Source organism: Nilaparvata lugens, chromosome X (assembly GCF_014356525.2).
Source record: "Nilaparvata lugens isolate BPH chromosome X, ASM1435652v1, whole genome shotgun sequence".
In the NCBI taxonomy this organism is placed as follows: domain Eukaryota; kingdom Metazoa; phylum Arthropoda; class Insecta; order Hemiptera; family Delphacidae; genus Nilaparvata; species Nilaparvata lugens.
This window is the reverse complement of record NC_052518.1, coordinates 52,537,040-52,556,017: the sequence shown is the minus strand read 5'-3', so window position 1 is coordinate 52,556,017 and position 18,978 is coordinate 52,537,040. Positions and strand designations below refer to the sequence as shown.

The window sequence follows — 18,978 nt, the reverse complement described above, 5'->3', positions numbered from 1 at the left end:
AATAATTTGATCAGTCTGGTGTCACTTAGCCAGGATTTGATTTCGGGTGGGGGAAATGAGATTTGATTGCCGTGGGGATTTAACAAAAACAAATCACGCCTAAAATCTGCATTTTACAGCATTTTCTGCGTTTTCTAAGCTTTTTGGAGAACAGATAAACAGCAAATTTTCGAATTTGGTTGAGAAGTTCAGCTAAGGTGTAGAAATATTATATTAAAAGGGTTTTGAACTAATACCAATGATACGACCCAAAAAAGGCGGGTTTCAGCGTTTTTCATGAGTTTCCAGCATTTTTCTGCGTTTCCTCAGCATTTCAATTCAATTCAATTCAGTTTATTTCCAAAAACATATTACACGAATAAGAAATACAATATACAACATATTTTGGAATCCCCCTACTAGACTATCCATCTGTGTGTAGGGGGGGAGTTCCACTTTATACATAATAAGCTTAATCTGCTCATAGAAGTAAATAATAGAGAATACACTTATATTATGGATGTATTATTAAATATTCTGATTATAAAATAGATAATATATGTGCTGATGTATATTTAAGAATGAGTATGTAGGAATAAGTATACTTAATACCTTGATTGATAAAAGAATAAATAAAGAAGAAATAACAATATTTTTTTGAAGACCGCAGTGGCAGGGATTCCAGAAATTCTCAGAAGAGAGAATGAAAAAAAAGCATAAACCAGAGAGGCAAAAAGTCAAATCGGTTATATCAATGATAAAATAAATACCAATCAATTGTCTGGAAACCTTGAAGTCGTGTTGGTCACCAAGCATAACGAGATTGGAGTAGTTCTTCTGATGCTTCCCATCCAATCTGGTACAGCCATTATGGTACAGCCATCTGGTACAGCATTCTGCATTTTCTATTTGGCTTGCGCTTCTTTTGATCTAAGGTACTAACTGATTTTTTTTGTAAATAATTTCAAGTGTGTTGTCCTTAGTGTGAGAGATGTATGTTGATGGAAGTAAATGTATGATAGATTGTATGAATGGTAAACCACCACCATTGAGCTTGATCATTGTAGACAAGTTGCCGGTCCAAAGTCCGATTGAAACCCCCCTTTCACATTAACCAACAATCTGTGAGGTTTTCTCACAATTGAATCATATTTCAAATTCATTACCACGTTTTTCATGGATTTTATTTTTTTATGATTTAATGAGAAAACTAGAATCATGGTTAGCTAATGTGTGAAGAGGCATAAAAGCGTGATGGCCATCCAGCACAGTATAAAAATAAGCTTGCATTTTCTTAAAATGTATGTATTCAGGGCAAGTTACTTATTTTTACTATAAAATCTAAAAAATGATTTTTCTATCTTGCATTTCCATTATAGGTTTGGCAATGGGATTACCACTTTCAGGATATTATGCAAATTTATACATTAATGAACTCGAAAGATCTAAAACAGTTGATAATATTAACCCACTAAAACAAAATGTTATTATATTAGTACAGATATGTAAACGATATAATGTCTTTATGAAGGTTATGTGAAACATTGAAACTAGTACGGTAGGTAGTTGTAGTTTGTGTTTTTAATCTTTTATTTTATGTTGAAACTTTTCAAAGAAAGGGTAGCCTAACTTACTATAATGCAATTTAATAAAATGAGCTTTTATATTTGGTTATTTTTTGAATAAACAAGATATACTTACTAATGTAATCATTGATAAAGTGAGTTTCATTTCTAAATGAATATAAATTAAGTTTATTGATGTTATATAGAGAGCATTTGCAATAAATTTTAGTTATTTAATAACTGAGCTGTTTATTTACAGTTACTCATAATCTATATAAATAAAAATCAAGCCTCAAATTTTGAAATTCAATAGGTAACTTTTAATATTATCTTCATGCATAAAATTTACTGAGGATTTCAATAGAATATCAGAATAACAATTGAGTTTCAAAAACCCCTTTTACTCTTATTGACCAAGGTATGAAGAGTCTATCGCAATAAACCTTGCATATTGACTAGCCTTCGTAGGTAGACTATTGCTGTACTGGATTGTTTATAATGTCGTTTTCACAGTAACATTTTGCATTGCGCACTTGGTGTAGATAAGGCTTACCATGTAGCCTACAGTAAATACAAAGGGCAACCTCATCCAATAATATATCAACATTTCAATTTAAATACATTTTATTAGTATATATCACACATTTAAACTTTAACGTAGAAATATTTTCAAAACTCAAGTTAGTGACGACCGTTTCGTTGTGTGCTGCATCATCAAACTAAATTATGTTCAAACAGTAGACTCTCAAAATTTGAGGATTGTGGTGGGGGAATTGAACTCAATCATATAAATGAGTTTGAAAAATACGGTACCTGTTTATACTTTAAAGTTTACATTTGTAATATATTCAACAAGTAAAAAAATAATGGATATTCAATAAAGGAAACCAAAAATAATTTATTGAAATAGAAACAAATAGATAAGCATAAAATTGTGAACTGTATGAATCATACAGTAATCAAGAATTTATTATTCGAATCATTCAAGGATTCAAATGAAAATCTGATGAAATTATTGGTATTTTAACAGTCCCATCAAAAGCCGCGTTCAAAGAAAAGTTTAATTTTTTTACTTCAAACCATTTAATCAAGTGTTTCAAAAAAACACAGAAAATATTATTGCGAGCTGTAACAAAATATGCGGCAAACCTAACACTATTTAAAGCATTTTTGTTTCTTTTAAACTTTTATTTGAAAAATGTTTTAAACTTCGTTGTGAACCTAGTAGGCAGTTTGATAGACATTTTTATAAAAATCTCTGGTGGTGTTGAAAAACGCATGTGAATGACCATTATTGTCAATAATATTATAATATACTGTACGTCTAGGTATAATAACACCAAATCCATGTTATGTTAGTTTGGTTCACTTCAGGTAGGATTTATAATATTATGCTGATGCTTTTTGTATATAGAAACATGATTCTGATAGCTATATCATCAAGAACGTTAATTATCATAGAAATTAAAAAGAATAAATAATTGTTCTTACATTTTCTTGCTTTCAAACATATTTTCAGAAATGTCAACACAGTAGTATAGATATGGCATTTTATTTGAATATTAAGGTACCCACCTCACTAAGTATCGATCAAAAATGTGCTATAAGACAAGAATAGAGCATATTCAACAATCAAAACTCAAGAATTATTTTCATGTGAAATACATAAATGATTTTTAATGTAAAATACTAAAACAATCTTATTCAAAGTGAAGTTCATAATTGGCGGTTGGCGTGTGCATTTCATGGTTGGAAACCTTCTAAATAGCTAAGGTATTTAATAAGGTGTTAATTATTTTATTATTTTGATAAAATAATATATTTATTATTATATACTGTATATAATAATAATAATATATATAGAGTTAATTATTCTTAAAAATCATAACGAAATAAGAGTTAATTAATTTATTTAAGTGAGTAAATCATTGCTTTATTGTTATTAGTTTCAGTATGAACCGATAGCATCCTTGCATTTACTTGATATTGTGTAGGATATGTTCGCAATAAAAATTTGTAAAAGTTAGACATTCCAACTGTGAATATTATAGAAATATTATTAAATAGATTCTATCAAGAATAATAGAATTGAAATCGAATAATTCATTTTCATCACTTCATCTAATTTATTTTCATTCTATTTTATTTATTTTTAAGCCGTTGGGTTGGTCAAACTGGAGGTAGTCAATGGTCTATTTGATTTTTCCAAAGACCTTAGAGAGATATCTTTAAGGTCTTCGGTAATAATCTTATGGGTTGCCCCCTCAATGGCGGATTTCAATTCCAAGTACTACACTAGCACTGCATGTGAGTCTATGCATCTTTAAGGTCTTTGGATTTTTCTCTACTATAAGGTAAAGTCATGTCATGTCGATAATGTGGTTTGTCAATGCTGTGGTTCCCCAGTTTCGCGTCATCTGCTCTGGTCTGCAGTCAAGTAAACATCACAAATATGGAGGATTATTACCAATACAAACATGAATATGTTCTTGGGACTGCCTAAAACCTTGACCAGCATAAAAAGTGATTAACCAGGTATTTCTAATTGTCCGTTTCGTTTCAAATTTGGCATACAGGATGATATACGCATATTAAACATAATGTTAAAGTTTCATCAGAATATAATAATGTTTAGGGGTGGTAGGGGTAAAAAACCCTATTGACCAGCATAAAAAGTGATTCACCAGGTATTTCTAATTGTCTGATTCGTTTCAAATCTGGCATACAGGATGATATACACATATTAAACATACTGTTGATGTCTCATCAAGATATAATAATGTTTAGGGGTGGTAGGGGTAAAAAACCCTATTGACCAGCATAAAAAGTGATTGACCGGGTATTTCTAATTGTCTGATTCGTTTCAAATCTGGCATACAGGATGATATACACATATTGAACATACTGTTGATGTTTCATAGAAATATAATGATGTTTAGGTGTGGTTAGGGGTGAAGAACCCTATTGACCAGCATAAAAAGTGATTGACCAGCATAAAAAGTGATTTACCTGGTATTTCTAATTGTCCGATTCGTTTCAAATTTGGCATACAGGATGATATACACATATTAAACATACTGTAAAAGTTTCATCAAAATATAATGATGGTTAGGGGTGGTTAGGGGTAAAAAACCTTATTGACCAGCATAAAAAGTGATTGACCGGGTATTTCTAATTGTCCAATTCATTTCAAATTTGGCATACAGGATGATATACACATATTAAACATACTGGTCAAGTTTCATCAAAATATAATGATGTTTAGGGATGGTTAGGGGTAAAAAACCCTATTGACCGGCATAAAAAGTGATTGACCAGCTATTTCTAATTGTCCAATTCGTTTCAAATTTGTCATACAGGATGATATACACATATTAAACATACTGTTGAAGTTTCATCAAAATATAATTATGTTTAGGGGTGGTTAGGGGTAAAAAACCCTATTGACCAGCATAAAAAGTGATTGACCGGGTATTTCTGATTGTCCGATTTGTTTCAAATTTGGCATACAGGATGATATACATATATTAAACATACTGATGAAGTTTCATTGGAATATAATGATGTTTAGGGGTGGTTGGGGGTAAAAAACCCTATTGACCAGCATAAAAAGTGATTGACCGGGTATTTCTAATTGTCTGATTCGTTTCAAATTTGGCATACAGGATGATATACACATTTTAAACATACTGTTAAAGTTTCATCCCGTGGGAGTTGCTGGTCTCCTATCGGGCGCCTCCCCAGGTGGCGGATTGGGGAATGCCTCCTAGATATAGGGGGTACCGGAGAAATCAAATATCCGGGGTGGACCAAAACCAGCAAAAAACTGCTGCCTTGCAGACAGAGACCAGTGGATATTCAAAGGCTAAGGGAAGAAAACCCTGAAAGTAAATTGACTGCTTCCTTGTAGTTTGGTATTGGCTTACCAAAGGCTAGGGAGGGAAACCCGAAAAAATGACCTGGTCCTCCAGGTTGGGGGTTGGGCGAGGGGCTAATAACCCCTCACCGGAAAAAAATTGTTATTGTGAAGCCTCAAAATGAGCCTCGGACGGACAGGAATAATGGAATTAAATCAGGAAATGCAAACAAAAAACGAATAAGAATGATGGATTGGACTATTGCCACATGGAATGTGAGAACGATGATGAGAGCTGGAAGGATGATGGAGATAGCTAATGAAATGACAAAGTTCAAGATAGAGTTGATTGCTCTCCAGGAAATACGATGGCACAGAAGTGGAAAAATAGAGAAAAAAGATTTCTCAGTGTTGTATAGTGGACCAGAAGACAGAACAGGGCAAGGTGGAGTGGGCTTCATGATTGGAAAAAAGCTCAAATCATCTATACTAGGTTTCTACCCTGCAGGCAGCAGACTGTGCCGAATAAGAATCAAAGGCAAATTTAGAAATATATATATAATTTCTGTGTATGCACCAACTGAGGAGGGGGATGAAAATGAAAAAGATAGTTTCTATGAAGCCTTAGAGAGGGAATGCAGAATGGTACCCAAATATGACATGCTGATAGTGATAGGAGACTTGAATGCCCAGATTGGGAAAGAAGATTTTCTGAACACAGTGGCAGGCAAGAACACCATACATGATGTAACAAATGAGAATGGTTTAAAACTGAGTGAATTTGCAATAGCAAACAATATGATCATCAGCAGTACATGTTTTCCAAGGAGAAATATTCACATGGGTACCTGGACCTCACCCTCATCAGAAACAGTCAATCAAATTGATCACGTGTTGATATCTAAAAGACATGCCTCGTCAATCATAAATGTGAGATCCCAGAGAGGTCCAAATTGTGACACTGATCACTTCCTTGTCTCGGTAAAGCTGAGGGAGAAACTATCAAGAGTTGGATATGAAAGAGGGCTAAGAAGGTGCATGTTGGACATAGAAAAATTGAGAAATGGAGAGAGGACAGATATATATGAAAGAGAACTTGAAAGACTTATCCCTGAAGGCCTGAATGATTTCGAGGGTAATGACAGGAATATAGAGGAGCTATGGGATAATTTAAAAAGAACAGTTGATGAGGTCGCCACAGACAGCCTTGGTGAGAGAAGTAGGGGAAGAAACATAGAATGGTATGATGATGAGTGCAAGGCAGCTGTAAACCAGAGAAATGAAGATAGACGGTCGATGATGCAAAGGGAAACAAGGAGAAATTGTGCTAAGTATATGGAGAGTCGGAAGACAGCCAACAAGCTTTGTAGAAGAAAGAAGAGAGAATATATGAAAAAGCTCATTGAAAACATGGAGATAATGAACGAGCGAAACGAAAGTAGGAAATTTTACCAAGCAGTGAAAAGGATGAGAAAAGGCTTCCAACCAAGCTTGATTGCATGTAAGGACTTGAATGGAAGAGTGCTTGGTGAAGATAGCAAGATAATGGATAGATGGGCTGACCACTTTAGCAGTTTATTGAATCAAGTTGATGAAGAAGACCCAATAGTATATGATAGTGCTGAGCCCCTAATTCAGCCCCCAACATATGCTGAAGTAGAAGAAGTTATGAAAAAGCTCAAAAATGATAAAGCTCCAGGAGGGGACTCAATAACAGCTAAGTTACTAAAGTATGGAGGAAAAAGGATGAGAAGAGCCATGCATACCTTGATTTTATGGATTTGGGAACAAGAGACAATGCCTGATGAATGGAAAATTGGAACAATATGTCCTATTTTCAAAAAAGGGGATAAAATGGTATGCAACAACTTCAGGGGAATAACACTGCTAAGTACTTCATATAAGATTTTCTCTGCATGGCTTTTGAAGCGTGTAGGTGTGTATGTGGAAGAAATAATGGGAGAGCATCGATGTGAGTAGTATAAAAAGGACAGTTCCTGACCAAAATCAGCTGTTTTCTTCCCCCTCCCCTCCCCTCAGCGTCGTCCCCACCAGCCCCCCGGCCTAGGCAGGGTCGGTGGGGTCACATGACAGTTGGTTAGTGACGTCATCAGCTGTTCAGTGATGTCACTTGACCTCAAAATTTCCCGCCAAAAATTTCCCTCCTTTTTTCCTAACCTCAAAGACAACATAACCTCAAATTTCCCTCCTTTTTTCCTAACCTCAAAGATAACATAACCTCTAAATTTCCCACCATGGGAATTTTCCCTCCATTTTTTTTTCTATCCTCAAACTACTAGAAGATTTAGTCAACCACCAAATCTTTTCCCGCCAGGGGTGCGCGTATTGTATACATAGACGTATTTCCTCCAATAATGTAAGTAAATGATGTTCTTCATAATAGACATGTGAAATTGAGCTACTACATTTCTTTAACAGTCCATCAAGGTTTGGTGGACTAAAATCAGAAGCATACTCACACAAAATATCAATAATTTGAACATAATCGTGAATTAAACCATTTAATTGTTTGTATAGGAGAGTCATTATCTCAAACCCATAAACATAGATTTCTATTCCATTTCCATGCCTTTTGGTTGGATTGAACAACCACCCTTCAATTGCATCAACAATAACTTCTTTAAAACTACTGTAGGGTAGTAATTGCTGTTGTCCTATTAGACCACACTCCCCCCACCTCAGTCCATGTTTAGTTTGTAAACCATTATTATGATTGATTGTACTTGTTGACAAACAGGTATTTGGATATGGTTGTTCAAAAAAATATTGACTAGTCACTACACTTTGGCATCCGCCATCTTCACTTGACTCTAGAATTACAAGTTCTTTTGCAACTAGTTCTCCATTATTGTCTTTAAATCCTTGAATGTCCATTATATAGACACTACTACAATTATTAAGAGAACTTCTAGATGCTGTATGAGCAGGTTCAATTGGAATTGCAGGTGATGATGGTGAAGAAGATGATGTGTCGTTCATTAAATTTGGTGTAGATGAATTTTTCATTGTGCTTTGTGCAGTCACTTTTTTAATTAATTTTTCCAACATTATAATCTGTAGAGAACAAAAAAAAAAAAAAACACTGTTATGAACCATAATATTATTGCATCACTCTTTTTGTTAGTATAAAACAAACACAACTAAACAATTTTCATACATTACAACAATGAAAGTCATTGTATTAACATCAAAATTGTTCACCCTAATCCTGCTACATAATGTTCTATTATGTGTAGCTAGACTAGCAGATCAATACTATACTGATGAATTCCTTCAATTACGAACCATTGGCAGACTCGATGAATCCAATAAGTTTTTCTTTCGTCAATGTATTTTGGAAAAGATTTATCTACACAACAATCATCATCACCATCAGTTCCATCCATCAATTGGAAATGATAATAAAGATGTTGATGATAATGATGATAACAATATAACTACTATCCTAAATACTCTCAACACTTGGTATATGGCTGTTGCAGGGGGTTTCAATTTAGATTTATTTCTTTGTTCTCGAGTAAATTGTAAATATGACATGCGCACATGTCTACATGACTCATTTCCATTTATAGAATTTCTTGAAGCTGGTGTCAATAGTTCAGTTGTGAGTTGTGATTCATACTGTCACAAAGAGGTGTTGTTTAGCAATATCACAGAAGAAGAAGAAGAAGAAGAAGAAGAAGAAGAGGTGTACACCATATCTCCGTTACACTCTACATCACCCTCAATAGCTTGCAGTAGTGCCAACCGGTTAACTTTGTTTTTCAACAGCTAACCATCATTATCATCTTACGAAAATGTGCTGTTCGGATAGAGAAAAAAAGTCTAATTGTTTGAGTCAAAATTGTTGTCAATACACAAGTGGTACAAGGTGGATTGTAGAAGTTGTGTTTGATTTCAACAATACACATGTTAGAGAACCATTTGGTTCTGCAGAGAATTTCCTAGGCATAATGAGCAATACTTTCTTTCATGCCACCAGTATCCTTTCTTTTAACAATGGTCAAGGATTAGTTATTGATTTTCCCACAAGTAGAACATATTGTGAAATGGTAGAAGCCATTGACCCTGAACTACATGCTTGGGTGATTATAAATATTTACTCGATATAGTCTTATAAATATAAAGGTAATACCTATTTGTAAACCATTTTCATTTTTTGTGTGTTATTGGTGGAAAGAAGTGGTGTATGTTTTCATAATGGAGAATGAGAAGAAGAGAAAAAAAAAGATTGACAATGAAAAAACTGTAATAGCCAAGGAACTACACAAACCAGCTTTGAAAAACTACCCTACAAGACAGGTGACATTAAAGGGGCTAAAAGATTTACTACAAGCCGACTTGGTTGAAATGATTCCATACTCACGTCACAACAAAGGCTACAAATACATTTTAACAATAATAAATTGTCTGAGCAAGTTTGCACACGCAGTACCAATTAAAAATAAATCAGCCAATGAGATAGTTGATGCATTTATTCCTATACTCGATAGACATGGCAGCACACATAACCTCCAAACTGACAGTGGAAAAGAATTCATAAACTCAAAGTTTGCCAATCTAATGAAACGCTATAATATTAATCACTATACTAGCTATTCTGATAAGAAAGCATCAATTATCGAAAGATTCAATAGGACATTAAAACAGTCAATGTGGTCTATGTTTACCGAATGGGGATCTTATAAGTGGATAGACATAATCGATAGCTTAGTTTCCAAATACAACGAAAAGGTGCATAGAACAATTGGTATGTGGCCCATCGAAGTAAATGAAAAACATGAGCAACTACTTTTGGACAAAATCGCTGAAAATCGTCGTAAATTCCATCAAAAACTGACAACAAAGGTGGTAGTGCCAAATTTCTATCCAGGACACTGGCAGAAAATCGAGCCCGGTGACAGAGTTCGTATAAGCAAGTATAAAATGATATTTGACAAGGGCTACCTTCCGAATTGGACAAACGAACTGTTTACAGTCACACGTGTTAGACCAACACTCCCTGTAACCTATGAATTGGAAGACTACCGTAAACAACCTATAAAAGGAGGATTCTATGCTGAGGAGCTGTTAAAGACTACTGTGCCCGAAGTGTTTGAAATTGATAAAGTTATAAAGAGACAGGGTAATAAGCTGTTAGTCAGTTGGAAAGGTTATGATAATAGTTATAATTCTTGGATCAATCGTTCTGATCTGATCTGATAATGATGATAAGAGGAGGAGGAGGAGGAAGAGGAGGAAAAAGTAAAAGAAGAAATAGTGTACTTGAACTTGTTGAAACTAAACAAAAGCTACCAGTTATCGATTTTGATTGTATTGTTAGTAGAAATTTGAAACAACAGGTGGGAAAAAAAAGACAACTACGACACAGTTCTCTATTTCCGAATCATGTGAGATGCATTATATGTGGACCATCAGGCTGTGGTAAAACAAACGTTCTATTCAACATATTATCCAATCCAAATGGTATTCGTTTCTCAAATATTTACATATTTTCCAAAACAACATTGCAAGATAAATACAATTTTTTACGTGCCGTTATGAGTGGTCTTGCGCCGGAGCTCAGTTACACAGAATGTGACACAAGTGATGAAATTCCACCACCCCACGAACTGCCACCCAACTCTATAATTATATTTGACGATGTAATTTGTGAACAACAAGATGCTATACGACGTTACTTCACAACAGGAAGACACAGCAATGTGGATTGTTTTTATTTGGCACAAACCTACAGCCGTATACCAAAACAATTGATACGAGACAATGCTAATTTTCTAATCGTGTTCCAACAGGACCAGTTGAATACAAAACACTTGTTCAGAGATCATGTGTGCAGTGGTGATATGTCACTGGACGAATTCCAAACCATGTGTGATAATGTAAGGTCGTCATCCGCGCATGCGTTTCTAGTTATTGACTGTACATCTGACAAGGATAATGGAAGCTACAGACAAGGATTCGATGCATTTTTAGTCAGTGCACAACCGAAATAACTTCAGTCCAGTGCTGGTTATTGCGATGAAGGGGGGTGGAGCACTTGGTGCTGGTAACAGCAACATAAGTAATAAGGCTAGGAAAAATATGGAAAAGAAGAAGAAGAAGAACAGTAAACTAAAGAATAACAACAAATTGACTACTACTACTGAGATAAGTAAGCTGAAACATTATATAAAACAAAAACATAAAGCACTTACACAAGATTTATCTTCAAGAAACGAACAAAACACTAAACGAATGCAACCGCTCTTGGAACCACTCAAGGATATCACAAATCTTATTCTTAATCGTAGCGATGACAACACTTCATCAGCATCAATACATCATCAGCAATCACTATATCCTGGAACAAATTACTTTCATCAGCAACACTCTTCTACAGCGTTATCTCAATCAAACTTTGGAAAACAGAAACACAGCTTATCATCTACTACTTCTCTTCTACCTTCGATTTTGGAGAAAAGTGTCAGTGCAAAGGAGAGTGGAGACAATAACGAACAAGTGAAAAAGGAAGAGAATAGGAGCGTGTCAGCTGCAGTTTCTTCAATAAAGAGACGTTTGTTGCAAGACAATGATGATGATGTTGTTAATAAAACTAGGGAGGAGGAGGAGGAGAAGGAGGAGGATGAGGATGAGGATGAGGAGGATGGGGATGAAGAAGAGGAGGAGGAGGATGATGATGATGAAGAGGAAACTACATTACCTGTATCACAAATGACACTATCCGAAAATACTATATTGGGCAGTTATATTTTGAGATGGTTGAAAAAAGAAAAGGAGATTGATCAACATTTTGGACCAAGAATCAAACCATTTAGTGGAAAATATTTTTTGGGTAGCAAAGTAATGACATTCGACAATGATGGTAGTGAAATAATTCTAAGTAATCCTAAAAGAGATGAACAAACTAGAGAATCTGGTGTTCGCAAGTTTACAGTAACACAAGGCCTTTGCGAGCTGATTTTCATGAAAAATCCCTACATATTTCTAGTAACTGAAAAATATAAACACATTTACAGACGAATTCTTATTTGGACTAATGTTTATAGAAAAGGTTATCGTACCGATGGGAAAATTGCTAATTACAATCAAACAAAGTATAAGTCAATAATAAAAAAAATACTACAACTCGCCGATGAAGCTACTCCAAAGAAACCATCAACAACAACAACAGCTGATGATGATGATGATGATGATGATGATGGCACTAACCTGCTGAAAAAACCATTATCACCAGCAGCAGCAGCTCTTACACCATTGTTGCAAAAGAAAGTACAAGGTCGAGGATTGAAAACTCTGTACAATATTGTTACAAACAGTGACAATAATGATAATACATTCATTGACTACATTTACTGGAATAACCCTAATGAGTTGGTTGATAGGCTCCACCTGCTTGATGAATCACACGCAGTTGGCAATACTGGTCATCAAAACGAAATCAATTCAATTTTAGAAGAACTAATAGAAAATGGATATATAGAGGGCATTGCACCGGCACCAATTTAAGTGAGGAGGAGGAGGAGGAGGTGGAGGAGGAGAAAAAAAAAATGTGATGGAAAGGGGTTTTACAAAAGAAAAGGACGCGATTTGGTAGAAATGTGTTCAGTTAGTTGGTGACTTTTATGATGAAATGAGGTCTAGTGCTCCTCCTCAGTATTATCGTCATTGTCGTAGCAACAACATCAGAAGAAGAACAAGTAACCAACTGTTAACAGAAATGGATCCTGTTGGAAACATTAATATCCGTGGCAGACGAGTTACTAATGTTGGTAATCCACATAACAATAGAGACGCTATTAATGTAAATACGTGTAAACAGTTGATTGAGCAAGCAATTAAAGAATTTACATCTTCATCATCGTCACCATCGCAATTAACAGAAGAAGAGATGATTAAATCACTGTTGAATAGTGAAACACTAATGGAAAGAGTGAGAGCAATTACAGTGTCTGTGTTTGCAATTATTGCCGATGCAATTTCAAAGGAATTGTCACACGATACTTTACATCAAGAGCTTATAAAAGAAAGACTCATTAGCAGAATGCAATAAATACAGCACTTATCGATTGAAACAAACCATTTGATGGCTGTCTTTGGAAAGGGAAAGATATTGAGTACTTCAAGTGGGGGGAAAAGTCACTCAAAAAAAGGACATGGAATTCTGAGTGATATTTCTGGTGCAGTTGGAAGTGTTATAAATAAATCCATTGACTTATTACCTGTGGAACTCTACATACCAGGTAAAAAAAAAATTCTCAAAAAGTAAACAGTATAGTGCAAGATAAGCTGGAGTCGATCTAGATATAATAATAATTATGGCAATATGTTTTTTTTAATTTTGTAGGCTACTCGTACTGCGGACCAGGGACAAAATTAGCTAAAAGATTAGCAAGAAACGACCCAGGTGTAAATAAATTGGACGAAGCTTGCAAGAAACACGATATTGCGTACACAACAAACAGTGATAGAGCAAGCAGAGCAGTAGCTGATTGAGAGTTGGCAGAGCGTGCTTGGAGCAGAGTAACATCTTCAGACGCGGGTCTATTGGAAAAAGCAGCAGCATTAGCTGTAACCAATATAATGAAAGCAAAATCAACTTTTGGAGGCGGGATGAGAAGGAGAAGAAGAAGAAAGGCAAACAGACCAACAAGTCTACACAGTTCGATAAGGAGAAAACGGATGAGGGGGAGGGTAGTGTCAGGTCGAGGAATCTATTTGAGACGTCAACTGCAGTTACAGCCATACATGGTGAGAGGAAGAGGAGGGGGGAGCAGCAGAAGGAAAGGAGGACGAAAAAAATGTCATCATCAACATTAAAAACCTCGATAATAGCCTTACCAGATAGAGCACTTAGCAAAGCTGATCTCTACAAGTATGCTTGTATTTTACAATTGAAAAATTTTCGTGGTGTCTTTATGCGTAATACATTACCTCTTTGTGGTCCACTAAGTCAAGAGTGCAGGTGTATAAATCTCGATATACTAGGTAGACAAGGAACACATTGGGTGTGCTATGTGAAGAAGGACAATGTTGTTCACTACTTTGACGCTTTTGGCAATCTTAGACCACCACATGAATTTATAGCCTACATGCGTCGTGGACAAACACTGGCCACAACAATAGAATACAATTTTGAACGTAAACAAGAGAATGTTTACTCACACATTTGTGGACACTTATGTTTAAAATTTCTTGTAGATGAAATATATGGCACTCATTTTTTGTAATCACAATTTTATGTAAGTTTGAAAATGAATAAAAATAAGGTGTGTGTGTGTGTTTAACTTATCTTCTCAGTTTTTCACAACTTACCTATTCTTTAGAATAAGAGAGAGAGAGAGACTATCCTCACTCACTATTGAGTGAGTCAACTTTGACATAACAAGATGCTTTGTTTTGGTGGTAACAAGCCAATCTTGATAAGCGAGTTTTATCCACCAATAGATACTAGAGATGATGAGGAAGGCAACAATGGAGGTTGGGAGCTAGGATTGCTCAGTTTTACATGCAATAACTCAATTCCAAATGTTGAAAATGGTTTCAACAATAGGTTGGAATTTTTGACAAAAAAGCCACAACAGAAACGAAGTAATAGTACTACTACTACTACTGCTGATCGATTAGAACTTACACATGACGAAATTCTCGGTATTGGCATGGTGGATAGTTATTCGCTATGGAATCTACCTTCAAAAACATCACCATCCATAGGTGGTGAGGAGAAGGAGAAGGAGAAGGAGGAGGGGGGAAAGAAGGAAAAAGTGACTAAGAATAAAGAACAAGATGAGAGTAGCACAGGAGGAGAACAATGGCAAAGTATATTTCTTCCAGAAGGCAGTTTCGAATTTCAAACAATAAAAGATTTATTAGAGTCTAGATTGAAAGAGCATGGTGTTAAATTGGAGCTTGCACTAGATCCCTCGACAATGAAATGTTCTTTCAAATGTGATTGTCAATTAAGATTTTCGTCGGACGACTCAATAGGTAAACTGTTGGGAGTTAAAAGTAATAGAATTATAAAACCTAATTTAGAAGCAAAGAGTGATGATGCATTAAAATTGGATAGACCTAATGTTGTACGTGTACTGTGTGATATTGTTCACGGTTCATTCACAAACGGTGTACAGGACCATGTTCTCTACGAGTTTTACCCTATAATCGATCCTGGCTATAAAATAGCTATCATAGCAAACACTGTAGTCTATTTGCCTGTGGACAGCAAACGCATAAGTTCTATCACATTGCAAATTGTAGATGAAAGTGGACGACTAGTTAATTTTCGTAACGAACAAATCAATATTACTCTTCATCTGATAAAACAGCAATAACAGAAATGGTACTATTGTTTGATAAACGACTTGGTGGTAATAGGCGAGGAAGAGAAAAAGAAGATTCTACACGACTATTGAATTTGACAAATATTGGTAATACAGGATCGACTAACAAAAACATCATTTGTCTGCCAGACACTGCAGAGCTAACATCTAAAAGTATTAATTATCTACTAAAAAGAGGACTATGCGTAATTAGTACAAAAAGAACAAAGTGAAGAAGAATAAAAAATAAAAAAAATGTCAATTTTGGATGTAAGGAGAAGCGGACCGTTTTCAGACGACAGCATTACCTCTTATGATTTTCACACTCATGCACCCTACAATAGAAGTTTTGCAGCCAATGACGAGATCAAATTATGTCTTCAGCAACAGGATATTTATACTCTCCCATCAGAGAGTTATCTTCACTTGGAATTTACAGTTACCACAGCAGATGGAAAGGCAATAAATACAGCAGCATGTGTACCCGGATTTTTCGCTTTTCTATTTTCTGAAATTTGCTATGAAATTAATGGGACTGAGGTTGATAGTACTTGAAGTCCAGGCATAACTACACTTTTGAAAAATGCCGTCACTTTTGAAAAAGATGAACAGGAGAAAATGGAGAATTCCGGCTATTATTACGATTCTACCAACAGATTTAAACCATTTTCGGTGAATGGAACAGACACAAATATTCTCGATGTACCACTACACTATCTGTTGGGTTTTGCGGAAGACTATAGATGTATTATGCTGGATGTCAAACAAGAATTAGTGTTGAGACGAGCTGCCAACGATATTGATTGTCTTAATACCGAAGGTAAAATTGACATTAAACGCCTAGAGTGGAGGATACCGTACATTGAGGTTTCTGATGAAGCTTTCTCTATTGAAAATGGTTAGAGATGATACACCTATACAAATGTCATTCAGGCATTGGGAACTTTATGAGTATCCATCTGTACCATCAAGCACAAAGCATTCATGGAACGTGAAAACTGCATCACATATGGAAAAACCAAGGTATATTAGTAGTATAAAAAGTGCGACTCTGACACACAAGTGTGCCAGAGTCGCCCTTCACCTCAAGGTCATCCAGGTCAACCACCCCCAACCTCAAGGTCATCCAGGTCAACCACCCCCAACCTCAAGGTCATCGAGGTCAACCACACCCACCTCAAGGTCATCTAGGTCAACCACCTTAACCTCAAGGTCATCCAGGTCAACCACCTTAACCTCAAGGTCATCCAGGTCAACCACCTTAACCTCAAGGTCATCCAGGTCAACCACCCCCAACCTCAAGGTCATCCAGGTCAACCACACCCACCTCAAGGTCATCTAGATCAACCACACCCACCTCAAGGTCATCCAGGTCAACCAAAAATAAAAAAAAAAAAATTAAAAAAAAAATTAAAAACACATAAAATCGGGAAAAAAGGGAAAAAAAATTCCCTCCAGATCTTGAACTGGGGTATAAAAGGAGTTGTTCTACAAGGAGTGGGACATTGTGTCTTTGACAGTTGTGCCGTCAGTACGTGTGTGTACCACCAGTACGTGTGTGTGTGTGATTTTAGTATATTGGTTTTGGATCACTTTCATCTTCATCAACATCAAGAGTAAGTACCAGTGCATTTTATAGTTCTATATATTTATATTATATTCATGATTTAAAAATTAAGTTCAAAAGAGTAGAATTTTGAAGTAGTTTGAGACTGACAATAAACAGCTCAAGTCAAATAAATTTCGAGAAAATAACAATATTTGCGGACAGTCATGGTAAAAATATAGTGAATCTCACGGCAAAAAGAGTAGACTGTAAGGTGACAGGAATGATAAAACCAGGTGCTAAATTCGAAGATGTTGCTTCAAGATCCGAGGTGCCAATGAAGACAAAGAGAGATTCAAAGATTTCAAAAAACTTTACACTGAAGCGATTGCTAGGGCAAAGTTGTCACTCAACGACAAGCTGTTGACAGAATCTAACAATAAATGTAAAACAGCATGGAAAATCATCAACAATGAATCTAAACACAAGAATAAGTCATCAACTACAATCAACATTCCTCCTGAGAAACTGAATGATTTTTTTCTTAGTGCAGGAGTTCATGCTCAGGATATGTCTATCTCTACATCAGTTACAATGGAAGATATGCTGGGAAAATGTAATCTCATCAATTCAAAAAATTTGGCTGCACCAAGATTTGCATGGAAAGAGGTTGACATTGAAACGGTGAAGTCCATAGTGGGAAATCTCAGTTCCTCAAGAAGTGAGGATACCTTTGGTCTTTCAAATTATACAGTGAAGAACATTATCGATTCGATTCTCCATCCACTGACATGTGTAATTAATTTGATTATGATACTTGGAGCTTTTCCTGATTGCTTGAAAATGTCGATAATAAATCCAATCTATAAAAAAGGTGAAAAGGAACTGCCAGAAAGCTACAGACCAATAGCAATAGTCTCGATCGTAGGTAAAATCATTGAGGCATGTCTACTGAAACAGCTGTATGAGTACTTTGTAGAAAATAATTTGCTCAAGCCCAATCAATTTGGATTTAGACCAAATCATTCAACAACTATGGCGATTGAAAAGGTTGTCAACTACATTCTTGAGAGCTTTGAAAGCCAATGTATGGTTGCTGGTGATCTACTGGACCTGAGTCGTGCGTTTGACTCCATGTCACATTCAATATTGTTTGAAAAGTTGAGATACTATGGTATTGAAGGTAGCGAGCTGACTCTGATTCAAAGCTTCTTGAGCAATAGACAACAGGTGGTAAAAGTAAATAATAAACTATCTAGCCCAAAAGCCATGAAAACAGGCGTCCCTCAAGGGTCTGTTTTGGGGCCGTTTTTATTTCTAGTGTTCGTAAATGATTTCAGTTGTAATATACCATGCTTTTCAATATTGTATGCCGACGACACTACAATTCTCAATTCTGGTGCGAATGCAGAAAATCTTATTCATGACCTTGAAATTTCAACAAAAACCTCAAAAATATGGTACAATGCCAACAGCCTCTGTCTTAATGAGACCAAAACTGAGAGGATATTATTTTCCTTGAAGAGCAGATAGATCCTAGCCTAAAAAACTACACGAAGCCGGTCAAATTGCTGGGCTTAATGCTGGACAGTAAGCTATGCTGGGAAGACCATATCGAGTTTCTTTGTAAAAAACTATCAAGAGTCACCTTTCTTCTACGTAAACTTAAACTATCAGTCAGCCCTGGAGTTT

General features: G+C 35.6%; 1 protein-coding gene across 1 annotated transcript; it reads left to right on the top strand.

Moving 5' to 3' along the window:
• The first annotated feature begins 12,060 nt into the window (after nt 1–12,060).
• On the top strand, nt 12,061–16,929 carry LOC120355044. The gene has a single exon (XM_039443307.1). It carries the CDS (start codon nt 14,811–14,813, stop codon nt 15,750–15,752), a length of 942 nt encoding a protein of 313 aa, XP_039299241.1. The 5' UTR covers nt 12,061–14,810; the 3' UTR covers nt 15,753–16,929.
• The last annotated feature ends 2,049 nt before the right edge of the window (nt 16,930–18,978 follow it).

What these genes read in the sequence shown, in the direction of transcription:
- LOC120355044 (XM_039443307.1), top strand. Translation starts at nt 14,811, where the DNA reads ATGCTTTGTTTTGGTGGTAACAAGCCAATCTTGATAAGCGAGTTTTAT.